This window comes from Theropithecus gelada, chromosome 1 (genome assembly GCF_003255815.1).
Source record: "Theropithecus gelada isolate Dixy chromosome 1, Tgel_1.0, whole genome shotgun sequence".
In the NCBI taxonomy this organism is placed as follows: Eukaryota; Metazoa; Chordata; class Mammalia; order Primates; family Cercopithecidae; genus Theropithecus; species Theropithecus gelada.
This window is the reverse complement of record NC_037668.1, coordinates 84,556,756-84,576,777: the sequence shown is the minus strand read 5'-3', so window position 1 is coordinate 84,576,777 and position 20,022 is coordinate 84,556,756. Positions and strand designations below refer to the sequence as shown.

General features: G+C 38.3%; 2 protein-coding genes across 2 annotated transcripts in view; one reads left to right on the top strand and one right to left on the bottom strand.

The window, feature by feature from the left end:
* Positions 1–10,655, bottom strand: part of PRKAA2 (protein kinase AMP-activated catalytic subunit alpha 2) — a 69,169-nt gene extending 58,514 nt beyond the window's left edge. The window contains exon 1 of the mRNA XM_025369407.1: positions 10,477–10,655. Coding sequence (XP_025225192.1) covers positions 10,477–10,570 — 94 coding nt within the window. The 5' untranslated portion in view covers positions 10,571–10,655. The remainder of the gene's footprint in view (positions 1–10,476) is intronic.
* Positions 10,656–10,686: 31 nt separating this feature from the next.
* PLPP3 (phospholipid phosphatase 3) overlaps positions 10,687–20,022 on the top strand; it is a 148,537-nt gene continuing 139,201 nt past the window's right edge. Inside the window, exons 1-2 of the mRNA XM_025380806.1 lie at positions 10,687–10,740; positions 12,313–12,440. The gene's annotated coding sequence lies outside the window, so the exon portion shown is untranslated. The remainder of the gene's footprint in view (positions 10,741–12,312; positions 12,441–20,022) is intronic.

Sequence of the window (20,022 nt, the reverse complement as noted above, 5' to 3'; positions counted from 1 at the left end):
TGCCTTTTAGTCACTTCACATAGTCTGGATATTTGTCCTACCCAAATCTCACACTGAAATTTAATCTCCAGTGTTGGAGATGGGGCCTATTGGGAGATGTCTGGGTCATAGGAGAAGATCCCTCATGAACAAATGAACACTGGTAAAAATATTTTGCTTAAAATCCAGTATGACTAAACACAGCAAATACTTAATACATATTGATTGTATTATTCCATTAATTAAGGCTGGAAAAACTGAAATCAATTATGGAATACCATATAGTTCCAACTTACACTCAAACACATTAAAAAAAAAAAAAAGAAAGAAAAGAAAGAGCTGGGCATGGTAGCTCATGTCTGTAATCTCAGCATTCTGGGAGGCCAGTGTAGGTGGATCACTTGAGCACAGGAGTTTGAGACTACTCTGAACAATATAGTGAGACCCTGTCTCTACCAAAAATATATATATAATACATATAATGTATAGTGAGAAACAGTAAAATAAATTTTTTAAAATAAAATGAAAATAACTTATACTTATCATATTGCCCAAGTAAAACAAGCATTTAGAAAAAAAAGTATGGTATATTTAAAAATTTTAGATCTCTTATTTTACGACAGTCAGTTTTAACTTACCTTATAATTCATTTATAATTTAGAAACTGAGATGTTGAATAAGAACATACTGTTCTTGTTTTAATAGTATATATAATCTGAAGAAAAATGATTCTGAAAAAATGAAGTATATTACTAATATACTAACATTCAAAGTAAGAGACATATAGCAAGATTTTATAAATTATCTTTAATCATATAAAAGATTGTTTAAAAAGATCTAGTGGAAGATTAAAAAGAGAATTATGAATACTTTAAAAACAAAGGTACCACCCAAAGAAATACATAAAATTTATCAGAGGCAAACACTGCCAAACATAAGACACCACTTAAGCAAGAATACTGTTCCCTTGAAGGGGTGAAGAAGGCTTCTATTATTAGCAGAGATAACTGCCTGAAATTCTTTCCTTAATAACACCATACTAAAAATAAAAAGGTTAATCATATTTCAAAATAAACACATTGCTTTTCATATGCATTTCAATCACTTCAATAACAGAGAAAAATAAAAGCCTGATTTAAGGTTTACATTTCTCTTATATTTGTAGCTGATGAATACACTAGGTAGATTTGCTGTCATTTTTATAACATATTTAATGTTTTAAGGGTCCTATGCCAGCCACTTACGCATTATTTCTTAAAGGATTTGAGATTAGATCTTCCTGCTAGGTCAAATTAAATTATCCACCTGGCTTCAAAAATTATTAATACTTCCTCTACAAAATATTTTCCCTATCATTGAGGAAACCACAGGAATCTCAGAAGAATAAATGGGGTGGTATTATTATTACAAAGCAGTACCAAATGCTTTCAAGAAAGCTAACATGGACCACAAGGTAAGTGGATATTTTGGGATTTTTTATAAAAAGCAGCAAGATAAAGCAGGGTTGTGTCAGCATGAAAAAGGGAGACAGTTCATGGAACTGAGGTAATTACCTCAATGTATGTTCGACCTACAAAATTCTTTCTAATTTATATGGATATGTTAAGAGAAAGTTTGGTAGAAAAGCATTTTTAGAGTGTATTATCTGTATTGAAAATATACGTATAGCCTCATTTTGGTTCTACTACAAGTGGACTATGACTTTAAAATGACCCATTCGGCCGGGCGCGGTGGCTCAAGCCTGTAATCCCAGCACTTTGGGAGGCCGAGACGGGCGGATCACGAGGTCAGGAGATCGAGACCATCCTGGCTAACACAGTGAAACCCCGTCTCTACTAAAAAATACAAAAAACTAGCCGGGCGCGGTGGCGGGCGCCTGTAGTCCCAGCTACTCGGGAGGCTGAGGCAGGAGAATGGCGTGAACCCGGGAGGCGGAGCTTGCAGTGAGCCGAGATCCGGCCACTGCACTCCAGCCTGGGCGACAGAGTAAGACTCCATCTCAAAAAAAAAATAAAATAAAATAAAATAAAATAAAATAAAATGACCCATTCACACTAAATGCCATCTGCTGCCCACACTTACCCCCTTTCCAGCTTATGCCTCTTTCCTCCAAGAGTTTCTATGATGGATACCATGGGATCTGGAATACATACATACATATATATGTATACAAAATACATATAATGTGTTTGTGTATATGTCTTCCAAGTGATATACAGGAGAGGGTGAAAAGTGAGCAGCTTCTGGAGAATTAGAGGTTCCTGAACATATTCATTTGCAGAAAGAAGACTCGAGTAAAACAAGACAGGAGGTAGTGAATTCTTCCCTCTCTCTCATCAATAAATTTCTGGTCTCAGAACCAGATCACAGATTATTCTCATAGTTCAGCTAATTGTGGGTTTAAGTACATAATGGTGTCTACATACACAAAAGTACGTAAGTACTTCTGAGTGCTTTTTCATCTACCTACATTTTCTCATGTACTTCTCACAACACTAGAAGAGAACATATGGTATTATTCCCTTTTTTAAATTGAGTTTGACCACATGGCTGGTTTATGACAAAACAAAGGTTCCACTCCAGGTCTTCTAAGTCCAACATACTACAGAGAGTATATATACTATATCATGTTGCCTTTGTGGACATACTCGGAAACTAGCTACCATTTACAACATTGTTTCCTATTTAAAATACCCTTTGAAAGTCAAGCAACTGATTACACCAAATGAATGAAATCCATTCAGATATTAAGGACACAATTCAAAAATCATATAAATTATATATCAGCAAAAGAAACCTGAATCGCACATAATTCATTTACCTAATTGTTTGAGAGAATAATTCAACTGATTGTAATTCAATCACTAATCTAGTATTTGAGAAGAAACATAGTTTCATTATTTGGAACCAATATTTAACACTTGTTTAGAATTTGAATAATTTCAAAAGTAAAATCAATTTACTGTGAATGTGTGTACATTCACTTTTATTTCACTATTAGTTCCATTTCATTCTTATTCATCTTCCATATTTGGGAAAAAACAAATTACATGACTTAGTCATAAAGGATATTGCTTTTAATATAAACATTAATAAGTATCATAAAGCACAGATGAAGTAGTCATTAAGAACTTTCTTCAACCTAGGCAACCACAAAACAGGGGCAGATTACTACAGCTCTATCTCAGTGTTGGTGTGAGAACTGAAGGCATTTGAACGGAAAGTAAGTACTTCCTAACACAGGGTGCAGAACTTACCTACAATTACCATGCATCTCACCATCTCCACAACAGTCTCATTTATCTGTATAGCATTTTATCTTTTCCAAAGCCATTTTATGTACCTCAACTCATTTGATCTTCATAACTATTCCAGAAAGTAGGCAGGCCAAGTATGATCATTGCCATATTACGAAGGAGAAAACAAAGGCTCAGCGTCTAATGGTTTTTCCCAAAGGTCAGATAACTAGTAGTAGAAATGGAATTAAATTCCAGAGCTAATACCTTCTTATACTAACGTTTTCTTCTAGAACATCAAATGATTTGTACAAGTTCTCTTTCATCTGGTTACTAAAGGTTACTGGCAATCGTTAGTCAAGACTACTTTTATATCAGTAAACACACTGAAATCACTAGTATTTCTAAGAAACATGGGTTAAAACTGGTAGAATTCAGCACATTTATAATAAGAAAGATTGAGGCATCAAATTAAATGTTGGAAAAATAAAAATAAAAATGTTAATCATCTATATACAGCATTTCAAAAAACGTTATTTATCTCTAAATATGGACTAAAAGACATTTAAATCTTATTTTCTCAATTCTGATAAATATGAGCAGACATAGAAAATTATATCCCTGTAGGTTTGAAACTCAGAACATACTAGGCATTTTGACTTTATCGTCCATACAGCAGAGACTTTGCAGTCTGAGAACCCTGAATTTGATTGTTAGCTCTACCAGTTAATAGCACTGGAACCTTGGACAAGTTACTTAAAGTATCTGTTTCTCAATTTCTTCATTTGTTAAATGGAGATAATACCAAACTTCGAGGATTACTCTGGGGAATAAAAAAACATCAAGTGCGTATATAGTATGGTTATTAGAATATAGTAACAACTTAATCAAATTGTACCTTTTATCACTGAAGTGTTGCAAATATGTTTCCTTTTCCCCTGTTCTACATTACATCTACATTTCAGATTCAGAAATTCCAATTTTCATTAACCAGGATGAATAATTACATACATCCATTTTGAGGAGTTAAATCTTTTAAAAATCGGTTTAATGATAGCTTTGTAAAGGACCTCACAGATTCGCTATTCCAGTGTTATCCTTTAGGAGGGGAAGAAAACAAGGACCAGGGAGTTTAAATTGGTCAGGGCTTCCACACTAGCACACAAGTCAGAAACAAATCCTAGTAAAGGACCAAAATACCACAGACATAACTTTTAGTTCCGTCAATTGATGGGACAGTTGTGTGAAATTTGATTTATCATTTAGGACTTGATATTTACATTTCAAAATAAGGTAACACTTTTCACTTTTTTGTTTTGTTTTGGTTTGGTTTGGTTTATCCTTCCTGTTATCTCAAAAACAAGTGGGGAATTAGTAAAATATTTACTTAATTTCTTGAAAGCAGTCTGTAGGCCACTCACGTAACTATTTGAAAAACAGAAAGGGTAACTTCTTGGTGAGACTTTGCTGACAAGGAAGAACCTAAGTATCCCTTGGTGAAAAATTCCAATGAAGAATAATTATTTCATAAACCACATATGGGTAAATGTATTTCTGGAGTAAAATGTTGAAAAAAAATTTGTTTAAATCATAAACCACATATATACTACTCCTCATCTTGAAAATGCAGGCTTCTTTTAAAATAAATAATTGGCATTATAATTTTTTTTCTTCAACCGGTCTTTATATAACACAAACAACAGGACCATTCTAGAATTTCTATCACCTTTAGAGAAGTTAAGTAAGAGATGAACAAGTCTAATTACAAGAGCTCTCTAACAGTTCTACCCTATCCAGAGTGAGAACCTAAACAGTTAATATAGATTTTTTTTTTTTTTTTTTTTTTTTTTTTTTTTTTTTTGAGACGGAGTCTCACTCTGTCGCCCAGGCTGGAGTGCAGTGGCCGGATCTCAGCTCACTGCAAGCTCCGCCTCCCGGGTTTACGCCATTCTCCTGCCTCAGCCTCCCGAGCAGCTGGGACTACAGGCGCCCGCCACCTCACCCGGCTAGTTTTTTGTTTTGTTTTTTTTTTTTTTTTTTGAGACAGAGTCTCGCTCTGTCGCCCAGGCTGGAGTGCAGTGGCGTGATCTCAGCTCACGGCAAGCTCCGCCTCCCGGGTTCACGCCATTCTCCTGCCTCAGCCTCCTGAGTAGCTGGGACTACAGGCGCCCGCCACCTCGCCCGGCTAATTTTTTTGTATTTTTTTAGTAGAGACGGGGTTTCACCGTGTTAGCCAGGATGGTCTCGATCTCCTGACCTCGTGATCCGCCCGTCTCGGCCTCTCAAAGTGCTGGGATTACAGGCTTGAGCCACCGCGCCCGGCTGAGAAAAATTTTTAGTAGATAAAAAGCATTACTTATAAACTCTGCCAGCCCATATAATCTGTTTCCAAAAACAGTCCCCCAGCAATTTAATAATACAACAGACTAATGAAGGAGAAAATTTAAAACATTTTAAATAAGGCTTTATTAACAAATACAAAGATTTCCATATACTTTTAAAAAACAAATTAAAACTACTGCTATTAAAACTATTCCATTTTCAATTTTTGCTTTTTATACCTAACTTTGGTCCATAAACTGATATATCAGCAACTGAAGTTAAAATTTCTTTATTTCCTTCTTTTATTTTTTTTAAGATGGAGTCTCGCTCTGTCACCCAGGCTGTAGTGCAATGGCGCGATCTCGGCTCACTGCAACTTCTGCCTCCTGGGTGCAAGTGATTCTCCTGCCTCAGCTTCCCAAGTAGCTGAGATTATGGGCGCACACCATCACAGCGGGCTAATTTTTGTATTTTTAGTAGAGACGAGGCTTCACCATGTTAGGCAGGTTGGTCTCAAACTCCTGACCTCAAGTGATCCACCTACCTCAGCCTCCCAAAGTGCTGCGATTACAGGTGTGAGCCACTGTGCTTGGCTTAAAATTTCCAAATGTATAATTAGCATAACAGTCAAAGTTGGTCATGGTAGGACACACTTGTAATTCCAACACTGTGAGGCTGAGGCAGATAGATTGCTTAAGGCCAGAAGTTCGAGACCAGCCTGGCCAACACAGTCCCTAAAAAAGCTAATTCATAAACAAATAAATAAGAAAAAGAAAAAAAGTCAAGAGAGAAAGCAGATAAGATGTTCCTTGCTTCTCCATTTCCATGTTTTTATAACCATTTGTCTGTCTGTCTGTCTATCTATCTATCTATCTATCAATCAATCAATCAATCAATCAAAGACAGGGTGTCCCTATGCACCCAGGCTGGTCTTGAACTCCTGGGCTCAAGGGATCCTCCTGCCTCGGTCTCCCAAAATGCTAGGATTACAGGCATGGACCACCACACCTGGCCAACCTTTTAAAATTAAATCATCTCCTATTAGCTTTTTTAGTAGAAATTCATTTTGCAATGTCTAAAATCTACAGCAATTAAAAATGCACCTGCTTTCAACAAAAACTGCTGGGACAATTGGTTATCCACCTGCAAAAAGTTAGTCTTACACCCTTATCTCACACCATACACAAGAATTAATTCAAAATAGATCACATAGTTAAATATAAGGGCTAAAATAATAAAATATTTACGAGAAAACATAAAAGAAAATCTTTGAGACTTGGGCTAGGCAAAGATTTCTTACCTATGACATCAAGAGCATAGTCCATAAAATAATTTTAAAAACTAATAAATTGGATCCCATGAAAATTCAAAACTTTATACTTCAAAAGACACAAGAAAATGAAAAGACACAACAGACTGGAAGAAAATATTTGCGAAATATATCCATTAAAGGATCTGTATCCATAATTTACAAAGAATCCTCATAACTCAACTTATAGGATGACAAGCAACCCAATTAGAAAATGAACAAGAGATATAAACAGACATTTCATCAATGAAAATACACAAATGACTAGTAATTACATGAGACAATGTTCAACATCATTAGTCCTTAGGGAAATGTAAAATTAATGCCTCAATGAGATACTATTTCGCACCCACTAGAATGGCTGTAATAAATCAGGCAGACAATAACAAATGTTGGCAAAGATACTCAGAAAAGGGAACTTTCATACATCTTTGATGGGACTGTTATAAAATGGTGTGACCATTTAAAAGTGTGGCAGTTTCTCAAAAAGTAAAACATAAAACTATGATATGACCCAGCAATTCTACTTCTAGTTATCTACCCAAGCTATGTGCAAACATATGTCCACACAAAGACTTACATCTTACATGTGAATATTCGTAGTGCCATTATTTATAATAGTCCAAAACTTGAAACCATGACCATCAACTGGTTTTGTATAGAGAAAATGTGGCATATCCACACAATGGAATATTATTCAACTATAAAAAGGAACAAACTAATGACACATGCTCTGTCATGCATGAATCTCAAAAGCATTTTTAAAGAAGCTAGACACAAAAGATGACATATTGAATGATCATGTTTATGAAGAAGTGCCTAGAAAAAGCAAATTTATACAGGCAGAAAACAGATTAGTGATTTCCTGGGACTGAGGGTAGGAAAGAGATTAACTGTGATGGGTATAAGGAATCTTACTGTGGTGTCCTCAAATGTCCTAAAACTGATCTATAATGATGGTTGCAACATTTGGCAAAATTAGTAAAAATCATCGAATTGTACACTTAGAACAGATGAATCTCATATATAAAATATACCTAAATAAAGCTGTTTTCTTTTCTTTTCTTTTTTTTTTGAGATGGAGTCTTGCTCTGTCACCCAGGCTGGAGTGCAGTGACGCAATCTCGGCTCACTGCAACCTCTGCCTCCTGGGTTCAAGCGATTCTCCTGCCTCGGCCTCCTCAGTAGCTGGGATTACAGGTACCTGCCACCACGCTCAGCTAATTTTTGTGTTTTTAGTAGAGACGGGGTTTCACCATGTTGGCCAGGTTGGTCTCAAATTTCTGACCTCAACTGAACCGTCCGCCTCAGCCTCCCAAAGTGCTGGGATTACAGGCATGAGCCACAGTTTAAAAAAAAAAAAAAAAGACTTGTTTCACTTGTCCCTTGAAGAATTATATGAGTAACTGTAGATTGTAGCAGTTTCTATAATTTTTATTAAACAATTGTACTGATCATAATCTTGGATAGGAAACCATAGTATCACTTTTCAGAGGATCTAATACAGTGTTAGGAAAACTCCTTCAACTGGTTGTTCATTGGACAGAGGTTCTCCAGGAAAAGGATTTCTCATAAATCAAAGTTCTTTCTGTTTATATTTTAAGAAGCCAGTGCCTGGAAACAATTCAAAAGTACATACAAGAGATTTAAGTTGTCTTTGACAATGGACTGATTGATCTGATGGGTATTCTACTCTACATTCAGATTACAGTATACAAACTTAAAAAGACCAGCAAAAACTTTTAACACAATTTGAAAGGACATAGGGTTAAGTTATATAACTTTGAGAGTGTACATGTCCAAATGTCAAAGGCACTGTTTGCTTGAGCAACTGTATAATGTTGTAACACAATAGTCCTTAATAATGATACTAAATGACAAGTAACATTACAGGCTTACTGTATCCCTTACAATCCCTGGATTGTTCTGTATTCATCTTAAACACATTCTAACTATCCACTCTACTTATAAGGTCTTTCAAAAATAACCCAGGACTTCATAACCCTCACAGAACCGCAAAGAATTTTACAAACTTTTTAGGTCATTGCAAAAATACCACCTTGTCTGACCACCTTATTGAAAACTGCCAACCTCACAAAACTATCTTCCTTTCCCTGCTTCATTTTTCTCAGTAAAATTAAATATACCTTTTACATATATATTCTGATTACTGTCTGCCTTCCCCTACTAGAAAGCTCCACGAAAAGATCTGTTTTTTCCTTGCTGTATCCTCATTGCCTAGAACAGTGCCTACCACGCTGCAGGTGCTGAGTTTTTTTAACAAATGAATGGGTATTAAACACGTGCAAGAAAACAGGAGCTGATTCTTACCACAGGAATGAACAATGAGTCTCTTCTACTCATTCAACAGCCTTGACTTGGGGTTAAAATACGAATTTTACAAGGAAATAGAGACCTCAGAATAAAATTTTCAGATTGCCTACTCAGCATTTCTTCAGCAAAGAGGAAAAAAAAAAAAAGCCAATGTTTCACTTATAATTCTGGATTTACAACAAAGTATTTTTAATAAATAACTGTGTCTATTCTGGAGAGAAGGCAGGTTAATTAAATCCCATATGACTAATTAACAAAAAAGAAAACAAATGAAAGCTCAATACTTAACTATTCTTACTAGTTAACTTAACTCTAATAAAGTATAACATTTCAAAAGCAGCCTGTTTTCCTACACCCAAAATGGGATCCTATCTCCATGAAGACAGACCTTAGCAGAATATGCCTTAGCAGTCCTGACCTCCTCAACCTCAATCCTCCAAACACCAAGGAAACTTTTTCTCTCCCTTACCCTAGAAGTCTTCCCATAGCCATTTTACAAACACACCCACCTTCAGACCTCTCTGTTCTAATTAACCTCTGACCCAATCCAGCTGCATTCCAGCGTTTAACAACACCCCAGGAAGAAAGACTCACAACCTCTGGCCCCTGGAGCATCCCCCAGTCACCCCCAACAACCGAGAGTCCTGGAACATGAAGGAATCTGGGGATGGCAGGGACCTCCCAGCAAGACCAGAATTGGAGGACATCTTAGACTTCACTCTGGTACTGCCCATTTCTGTGTGACCTTGGGCTTGTTACTCCATCTCTAGGGGTCTTAGTTTTCTCACCTTTAGGGTGAGGACAACATGTTGACCGAGTCACTGTAGGATTCAATGAGATCCCATGTAAAGCACCTAACAGGGCACCCGGCACGAAACGGCGCCTCAGTCCTCAGCGTGCATGATCCCCGCCCTGAACCTACAGGCTCAGAGCTGGGAGGCGCCTCGTGGATAGAGTCCAATCTCCCGGTTTTGCAGAGGAGGACACTGAGGTCCAGAGAAGACAGAAGTGCCTTGCTCCAACCTCCGGAAAGGCGGATGGGCGCGGGACCTGGAACCCAGGACGCCCGTCTTCAGCCCACACCCCTGCCCTCTTTTCTGGACCCTGCGGGACCCGGGCGCCGGTGCCAGGCGAGGCGGTGCGCGCCACCCTCCCGGGGCCCCAGCTCCGCGCGGCCCGGGGCCGCTCCACCTGCCGCCGAGCCCCGCGCCCGCCCGAGGCCCGGGGCTCCCGCCTCTCCACCCGGCCTCCCGCAAGCCAGGCAGCTCGCACAGCGGTCCGGAGCGCGTACTCAACTCTTCACTTTGCCGAAGGTGCCGACGCCCAGCGTGTCGCCCAGCACGTAGTGTCCGATCTTCACCCGCCCGTCGTGCTTCTGCTTCTCAGCCATCTTCCGCGCGCGCGGCCTCGCTCCGCCGCCTGCCGCTCCGCGCCGCCGCCGCTGCCGCCGCCTACCCACAGTGCAGCGGGCCCTGCGGGCGGGGGGGGCGGACCCCGAGCCGCGAGGGGCACGGGGCGGCGCGGGGTCCCGGGAGGGGGCGCTGGGCGCGCCGGGCCCAGGTGGGAAGCAACGGGCGAGCGGCGGGCGGGGCGGGGCCGAGGGAGGGAGCGCGCGGCGCCGGCTCCCGGGAGTGAGAGGCGCCGGCAGCAGAGCCAGAGGCAGCGACGGCGGGGGCTGGGGACGCGGGGCGCTGGGCGGGAGTGCGGGAGGGGCCGCGCCAGGTGCGCCGGGTCCGAGTGAGGGACGGATGCGGCAGGTGCTGCGAAGTGGGGTGGGCGAGGGTCCCGAGGGAGCCAGGGGGCCCTTTCTGAGGAAAACCGAAGGGGGTGAAAATGGGGGGTGAGGCTGGGGCCGGTTTCTAGGGAATGGAAAGACGTGGAAGTCAAACTGGAAGAAGAGACGAGCCTCGGGTGTGGGGAGCGAGGGGCTGTAAAAGGGAAGAGGCGGGAGTGGAGACTGCGGGAAGGGCCCTGGTCAAAAGGGCAGTGGCAGAAGAGCCTCTAGGAAGCCCCTCAGTTTCGTCTGAGGCTTTTGGATACAGGTCGCGGCACAGGGAGAACGCACGCAGCTCTGTGCGCTCTTGAACTGTCCTCCTCTACTTATTCTGTAATTCCCAATTATTTTGTCCTGTAGATAGAACAGACCCTCTCCGCCAGAGCTCTCAATTGTAACTAATTTGCCCACAGTTTTCCAAAAAATCTCAGTCACGGTATTTGCTCGAGTGTATTTTAGCACATGCTTATATAAATAAGTAGTTTTACCACGCGCTTATATAAACATATAGTACCGAAATGTGATACAGCTGTATAAGAGGGAAATGGGAAAGACGTGGAAAGGCAAACAACATTCTACCCACAGAAAGTAAAATACGTGAGCGACAGAGGAATTGTGAAGGGCGAGGCCAATACAAGGCCACATATTAAAGGAAGAATAAATGTGATATAGAAGTGAAAAGAGTAGTAAGAGGAAATTAGAAGCATGATGCCTAGGTAGCGTGTTCAAAGACTGACCTCGCCACGCCCCCCCCCCACAAAAAAGAAAAAAGACTGGCAAAGAATTAGGTAATAAAGTGATTATCTCTGCCTCCCTTCCTTCTTTCCCGCCCTTCCTTCCCTCCTTTCCTTCCTTCATGTTGTCCCATTCTTTAATGTTGTTCCGTATTTCAGTGATTAAAGTTTATTTGCTTCTCACCACACACACAAAAAGATTCATATACGTTTGTTAATTAGCTTGACATAGACATTCCACAATATGTATTTCAAAACATATACATACTAAATATATACAATTTTTATTTGCCAAAGAAAAAATTTTAAAACTAAAAAAAAATTGCTGTTTGGGGATAAGTAATTAAGGATTAGTCAGACATTTATAGCACTGCATGCCAGTAGAGTTTCAAGGTCACATTCCTCAAACATGAAGTCTCTTGAACACTGTTTATATGTAAATTGAAATGTATTGATAAAAAATAGGACACAACAAAATTTTGTTTTCTGAGAAGTACTAAATATAGAAATTTCAAACATTCATTCTCATCCAAACATCAAGACAATCTGATGAGAGATGATCACAGCTTATAAATTATAGATATCACAGCTGTTAAACAGAGGCTATTTTTGTTCATTCTTCAGATCATCTTTCTTGCTGACAAGAAGTATCATTTAGGAATCACTCTACCTAGCTGGCAATTTTGAGAAAATAGCCAGTTATTTTTGTGCTGAGCTTTCATCTGGTTAAGGGTCATTCCTTCAGTATTCAAGTGAGTAAGAAAAGCCCTATTCTGCTTTTGCCGTATGAGATGTATATGTCTTCTGCTCTAATATCCCGTTAAAAGGTGTTGAAAAGTCTTAGATTGCTTTCTTGAAGCTACATTAAGACGAACTGTAAATTGAGAATTTAAAGCATTTCATACTGTCTTAACTATTTGTTATTAAATACTGTAAATTAAAGTATTATACACTTCATAACAATGATTCTTACATCGTTATTGTGGACTACCTTATAGTTTTGTTACTATCTGAAACATCTATGATACTTTGTTGATTAAGAAGTTCATTTAAACACAATTATCTCATTTAATTTTCATAAAAGAAAGATTATTCCCATTTTATAGATGATAAAATTTAGTTTTTCCCTTTCTGACTTTCCCAGGGCTAAAAAGTGGCAGAGTCAGAACTTATACCCAGTTCTGACGTGTCCTTCAGTCTGCCTAATATACTGCAGCTGCCTATACAAAAAGAACGTATGGTGCTCTAAGAAAGTTAAAAATGGTCACAGTTGTGATTCCATTTTCATATTTTTTTATTTCTTGGGCAGTCCAATAATATATCCTACAAATTTGTAAGTATTTAAACTACTTTTTGTTGCTTTTCTGACTTCTATTTAGAGGAAAGGTTGAATGCTAAGTGGGTAAGAAGGACAACTCTTGGTGCAGCACTCAGCCCTCAGTTGTCCTGCACACTTCAGATAAGGTTCCATATTTGCCTCTTCCTACTCAGCAACAGAAAACCCGACAGTTAATCAGACTAGATCTCCTTAAGAGTCATGCCCCTTGGAGGTCTCACCCCTAAAGATGTTCTGGTAAATGCAATGTTCCCATTTCATTATCTTCCAATGAAGGTTTCACACCGCTATTGTTTAGTACCAGTTTCTAAGACTGGTGCCCCAGAGAGGTGTTCAGTTCTTGGCGCTGGTCCAACTATTACCGCTTTACCCTCCTACTTCTGAAACTTTGGGGTCATTTTACCTTCAAATATTCTAAAATAAATCCTAAATAGTACATTAATGCAAGATCACTAAACTAATATACTATACTAGATACCATTGATTTTATCAGTAACCAATTCTTTCAAGTCTTTGCTCAGTTACCTTTTTGGTGAATCCTACTCTGGCCACCCTATTTAAGTTGCAGTTTCTTTTCTTTCTTTTCTTTTTCTTTTTTTTTTTTTTTTAGAGTCAGGGTCTCACTATGTCACCCAGGCTGGTCTCAAACTCCTGGACTCAAGTGATTCTCCTGCCTCAGCCTCCCAAAGGACTGAGATTACAGGTATGAGCCACCGCACCAGGCCTAAATTGCAGTTTTATCTCACTCATGCTCCCTGCCCTGCACTCTCCGTTCCCTGACCCTCCTCAACTTTTTTACATAGCACTAGCCATCTAACATACTATTTAATTTACGTGCTTATTATATTTTTGTCTGTTTCTCCCCATTAGAATCTAAACTTCACAAAAGAAGAGAGGACTTTTTTCTCTATTTTGTTCACTGATGTATCCTTAGCTCCTGGGACAGTGCCTGACAAAACATAGACATCCAAACAGATTCAAAGAGTGTGGCACCTGAAGTTTATTCAGTATGGGGGAACCTCTTTAAGGGGGAAAAAATGCAAAATTGGGTATGAAAGTATTTGAACTGAAAAACAACCATCTAGAAATTTATAAAAGCTGACAAATGCCACAAACATCCCCAAATCCAGAAAAATAACAATATTTTTATAAATTAATTATCCAATATACCTCTATAATACCTGTTTTCTGCATTTTCTGGATGTATACTCTTTGATTACCCCTTTATATTTTGTAAATTTTTAAATAGAATAGAAAGATAATTCTGACATTAAGCATGATTCATTGTTTTTCATTACACGTTTCTTTTTAGGTTTTCCATTGTACATGTTTAATATAGCTAATACAGAATTTATCAATTCTATTATCATATACGTTATACATACATATAGATATATACATATATGTATTTATATATTTTTTTACATATTATATATGCAAATGATATGTTCATATCCCACTTGCTGTTTCTGGAGCCTAGTGGAACCTGGTATATCATTCCAAAAATATTTGCTAAATTGAATTTTAGAAAGGGTTAGTTATTAAGTTAGAGAATCAAGTAACAACAATACAGGGAAGAGTGCAGTTTTATCTTATGTATACACATATTAAAGGCAAAGCATAATTTTACCTCTCAGCACAGCAGTCATTAGTGAGGTTAGAGAGGCATGAGTTAGCACCTCTGAAGTCTATAGATTCATGATATAGGGCTTCTATGGTTGTCTCCAATTTAAAATAAAAAAGTTGGACACTCGATGAATAATAAAGGATGTTTATGGTATTTTATAGGAAGTACAAGCTCAATAATTACATTTTTAAAATTTTGTGTGAAAAACTTCAAACATACACAAAAGTAGAGTAACATAAATAACCTTAGCATCTGTGATGATCAACATTGTCATCATTTACCAATCTATCTCTGCACTTGTTAAATTTATTTTCTGGAGTATTTTAAAGTAAATAACCAGATTATTTCACTGGCAAATACTTCAGTATATAGGTCTAACAGATAAGCACTTCTTTTTAACACAGCCATACTACTACTATCATATCTAACAAAATTAACACTAATTCCTTACTGTTATGAAATACCCACTCTGTAGTTAATATCCCTTGATTGTCTCAGGAATGTAGTTTTACAACTGGTTTATGCTAATCAGGATCAAAAAAAGTCACACTTACCATTTTGTCAATACATCTCTTTTAATATACAGTGTTTTCTCCTCCCACTCTTTTTTAAAAATGTCATGTATTTGTTGAAACATCGAATCATTTTAACTGTTGAATATCCCAATCTTGTTGGATTTATCTGAACAAGAGGTAGCAGAAAAAGCTCAGTATTTAGAATAAAAAATCATGGCCTGGTGCAGTGGCTCACACCTGAAATCCCAACACTTTGGGAGGCTGAGGCAGATGGATCTCTTGAGTCCAGGAGTTCAAAACCAGCCTGGGCAACATGGTGACAACCTGTCTCTACAAAAAATAGCTGGGCTGGTGGTGTGCGTCTGTAGTCCTAGCTACTAGGGAGGCTGAGGTGGGTGGATCACCTGAGCCTGGGAGGCAGAGATTGCAGTGAGCCAAGATCACAGCATTGCATTTCAGCCTGGGCAACTGAGCAAGACCCTGTCTCAAAATTATATATATAATTAAATATGTGTATATACATATATACATATATATGTATATATGTATGTCTCTATACAGATGTATACATACATATATGTATATATGTGTATATATGCTAAATTGAATTTAGCATATATATACTCTATATGTATATACATTATCTGTGTGTATATATTTGTACATGTGTATATATATCCTGAGTTCATGTTCCATCTTAGCCTCTTAGCAGTATGTCCTTAAACAGATCATTTCACTTCTTATTGGTAAAACTAATAGTGTTGAACTAGACTATAAAGTACTAAGGTACTTTTCAGTTGTTGAGACATTCAACTCCCAAACTCCACTTCCTGTTTTAGAGTTGAACAATAGAGGGAAAAAGATAGAGTAATTACTGTAAAGTATTGTAGGTCACTGTCCAAGGTATCTCAACAAACTGATCTTGCCACATTATTTTCCCTATACACAGTTTATCTCCTAATATTTGTCATCATTGGTTTGTAAGGTTGAGATAATACTATTACAGGCCTAGCCCCCTTCAAAGAGATAAGTAGATATGCGTGACAGTACTTGAAACCCTTTAAAGGAAATGTAATAAATGATTTTGAGGTGGTATTTTTAGCAGGTACCCTAGTAACAAATATTATACTTAACATAATCCATTTTCATTTTCTGACTGAGTACATTTCTAAATTGCTTCGATATGAGTCAACATTATAATTTTCAGTGCAGCTGAGGAAAAAAAAAACATTTTGGATCAGACTTCCTTCATGAGCAGATGCATTAATTGGAATAACAAAGGTTGTTTGCTTTGCTGTATAAATATTATGGATCTGACAGCACTTTTAGAATCTTGCTTTCATGTGTGTATTGACAGCTTGTCTGAAAAAAGCTCAAATACACTTTTAGATCAGTTAAATCAATTATTTCCCTCCTGGCATGGATTCAGTGACTATCTGTACTGAATACTTTTGAACTGGTGACGTTTGGGTAAGGAGATACCAGTGTCACCTTGAGTTGATTACCATCTCTGTTATGGCTGTCCATTAGAATTAAAACAACCCCTGACAAAACTATGTAATATACATATTATTTGAAACCTTTTATAATACTTTTAATGACCTCAAGTGGGTGTTAATGCTTTGGCTGTTGGCACAATCCTGTTAACATTAACTACTAAGCTTTGACATGATTAATACAAACTTAAGATAAATTAGGTAATTTCAAGTTCTAAATGCTCTATAAATAATAAACTAATTCTCCTTCCAAGAATAAAGACCTTAACAAATAATGAAAGAATTCAATTTCTTTTTTTAATTTGTATGTAGGCTGAGACTAGGTACCCTTTCAAGACTCTGGGGTTTCAATTCTGTAAAATTCTGTTAATAGTTTTAAAAAGCATTAATTAATAAACTTTTCACCCTCTACTTTTAAAATATTGAAATGTTTTTAAATTGTTACACAACTAGCTATTCCACAGATAAAAGGTTTCTAGATTCTCTGAGTATATCATTGCTTTGTTCTAAGTACATTCATTTATTGAACAAAGATATATTGAATACCTGCTGAGTGCACACTACTCTTCTAGGCACTGGGAATGTAGCAATGAACAAAACAGTATAGCCTATCTTATTTACCACTTATAATGGTAGTTTTTGTTAGAGAAAAGAATTATTCATGACACTTATTAAAGACAGTAAGGCAGACTTTATTTGGGACTATTGTGATAGTTATAGGACCTCCTGCAATGAGGTTTTGCAGTAGGAGAGAGAAATTGGGCTTAACTCCAAATAAAACAAAGAAAAGTAGAGATTTATAGCCAAGGAGGAGGAACAAGATGTGTTGATGAATGGAAAATTACTAGGAGGGTGGGGTAATTCTTTGCTAAACTGACCTAACAGGATTCTTGCTGAAGGCAGGCCAGGGTGATCAGCTATTACCCAGGGAATGGTGTGGGGGTGAGAAATTTGGTTAGCTATCAAGAGTGGTCAGGTAGTGAGGGTGGGGAATTTTGGCTAAATTGGCTTAGCATAATTCTTGCTAAAACTGGGCTCTTGAAGACATGCCCAAGGCCAGGACCTAGTGGGTCAGAGGAGTCTGACTAGAGTTAGGTCAAGAAAAGAGTGTTTTGTGGCATTCTACTGTGGCATTCTACAGAAAATAAAGAGTCAAATAAATATATAATGTAATGTAAGGTTAGTGATAAGTGCTGTGAAGGAAAAGCAGAATAAATGAATACAGAGATGAAAATGGGAATGGGGGAGGGTTGCGCAGGCATTTTATATAGATTGTCAGAAAGTCTTTCTGAGAATGTAGCATCTGAGAATTATGTACAGGAAGGAGCCACTGAAATAGTTGGGGTAGGAGCATTCCAGGCAGAAGAAATAGTAAGTGCAACGGTCCTGAGACAGTGTTAAAAGCATATTGGTGGAACAGGAAGGTTAATGTGTCCAAATTGGTGTGTACAAGTAGGAGAATGAGGGAGTTTGTAGTTAGAATGCCTATAGCTAGATTATCCTGGGTAAGCTGTATTGAAACCTTTAGATGTTTTTAAAAGGTGTGGTCAAATATATTCTGAGAATTTTTGAACAGGAGAGTGACATGATATGAATTATAAACTTAAAGATGGCTCTAGATGGCTGTGTGGAAGAGAGTCTAAAGGGTCAAAAGTGTAAGCAAAATAACTAATTTAGAGACTATTGAAGTAGACCAGATGAATGCGGACAGTAGCTTACACTAGGATGGTAGCAGTGAAAATGGTGAGAGGCATTCAGATTTGACATAAAGATTTTGAAGTTAACACCAAGAGATTTTGCTGGTGGTTAGATGAAAAGTGTGCAAAGAATCAAAAAAGAGAAATCAAAGACTTGGATTTGTGGCCCATACAATGAGATGAATAAGAGTGCCATAGACTGAAATGCCAAAGACTTTATGAGAAATAAGCTGGGGGGAAAGAAGGGAGGTTGCAGGACAAAATTTTGATCTGACCATGCTAAGTTTGAGACACTTAAGAGCAATCCCAAAGGACATACCAAGTAGGTAGTTGGTGACCAGAGTGAAGAGGCCCAGACTCAAAAATGTAAGTTTCAAAATCATTAGCATTCAGGGAAGAGGCCCAAACTCAAAATGTAATTTTCAAAATCATTAGCATATATCCCACAGGACTGGAGATCCCTTAGGAAGTGAATGTTGACAGCAAAAGGAAGAGACTTCAGGGCTGAACCATCCCAGACTTAGAGACCTATAAAAGGAAGAGGATCGGCTGGGCTCAGTGACTCATGTCTGTAATCCCAGCACTTTGGGAGGCTGAGGCGGGCGGATCACGATTTCAGGAGATGGAGAACATCCTGGCTAACACTGTTAAACCCCGTCTCTACTAAAAATATAAAAAATTAGCCGGACGTGGTGGCGGGCGCCTGTAGTCCCAGCTACTTGGGAGGCTGAGGCAGGAGAATGGTGTGAACCCAAGAGGCGGAGCTTGGAGTGAGCTGAGATCACACTACTGCACTCCAGCCGGGGCGACAGACCGAGACTCTGGCTCAAAACAAACAAACAAACAAACAAACAAAAAAGGCTACAGTAACCAAAACAGCGTGGTACTGGCACCAAAACAGAGATATAGACCAATGAAACAGACTAGAGCCCTGGGAAATAATACCACACATCTACAACCATCTGATCTTTGGCAAACCTGACAAAAGCAAGAAATGGGGAAAGGATTCCCTATTTAGTAAACGGTGCTGGGAAAACTGGCTAGCCATATGTGGAAAGCTGAGACTGGATCCCTTCCTTACACTTTATTCAAAAATTAATTCAAGATGTATTAAAGACTTAAATGTTAGACCTAAAACCATGAAAAACCCTATAAGAAAACCTAGGCAATACCATTGAGGACACAGGCATGGGCAAGGACTTCATGACTAAAACACCAAAAGCAATGGCAACAAAAGCCAAAATTGACAAATGGGATCTAATGAAAATAAAGAGCTTCTGCACGGCAGAAGAAACTACCATCAGAGTGAACAGGCAACCTACGGAATGGGAGAAAATTTTTACAATCTGCCCATCTGACAAAGGGTTAATATCCAGAATCTATAAAGAAGTTAAACAAATTTTCAAGAAAAAATCAAACGACCCCATCAAAAAGTAGGCAAAGGATATGAACAGACACTTCTCAAAAGAAGACATTTATGCAGCCAACAGACACATGAAAAAATGCTCATCATCACTGGCCATCAGAGAAATGCAAATCAAAACCACAATGAGATACCATCTCACACCAGTTAGAATAGTGATCATTAAAAAGTCAGGAAACAACAGTGCTAGAGAGGATGTGGAGAAATAGGAACACTTTTACATTGTTGGTGGGACTGTAA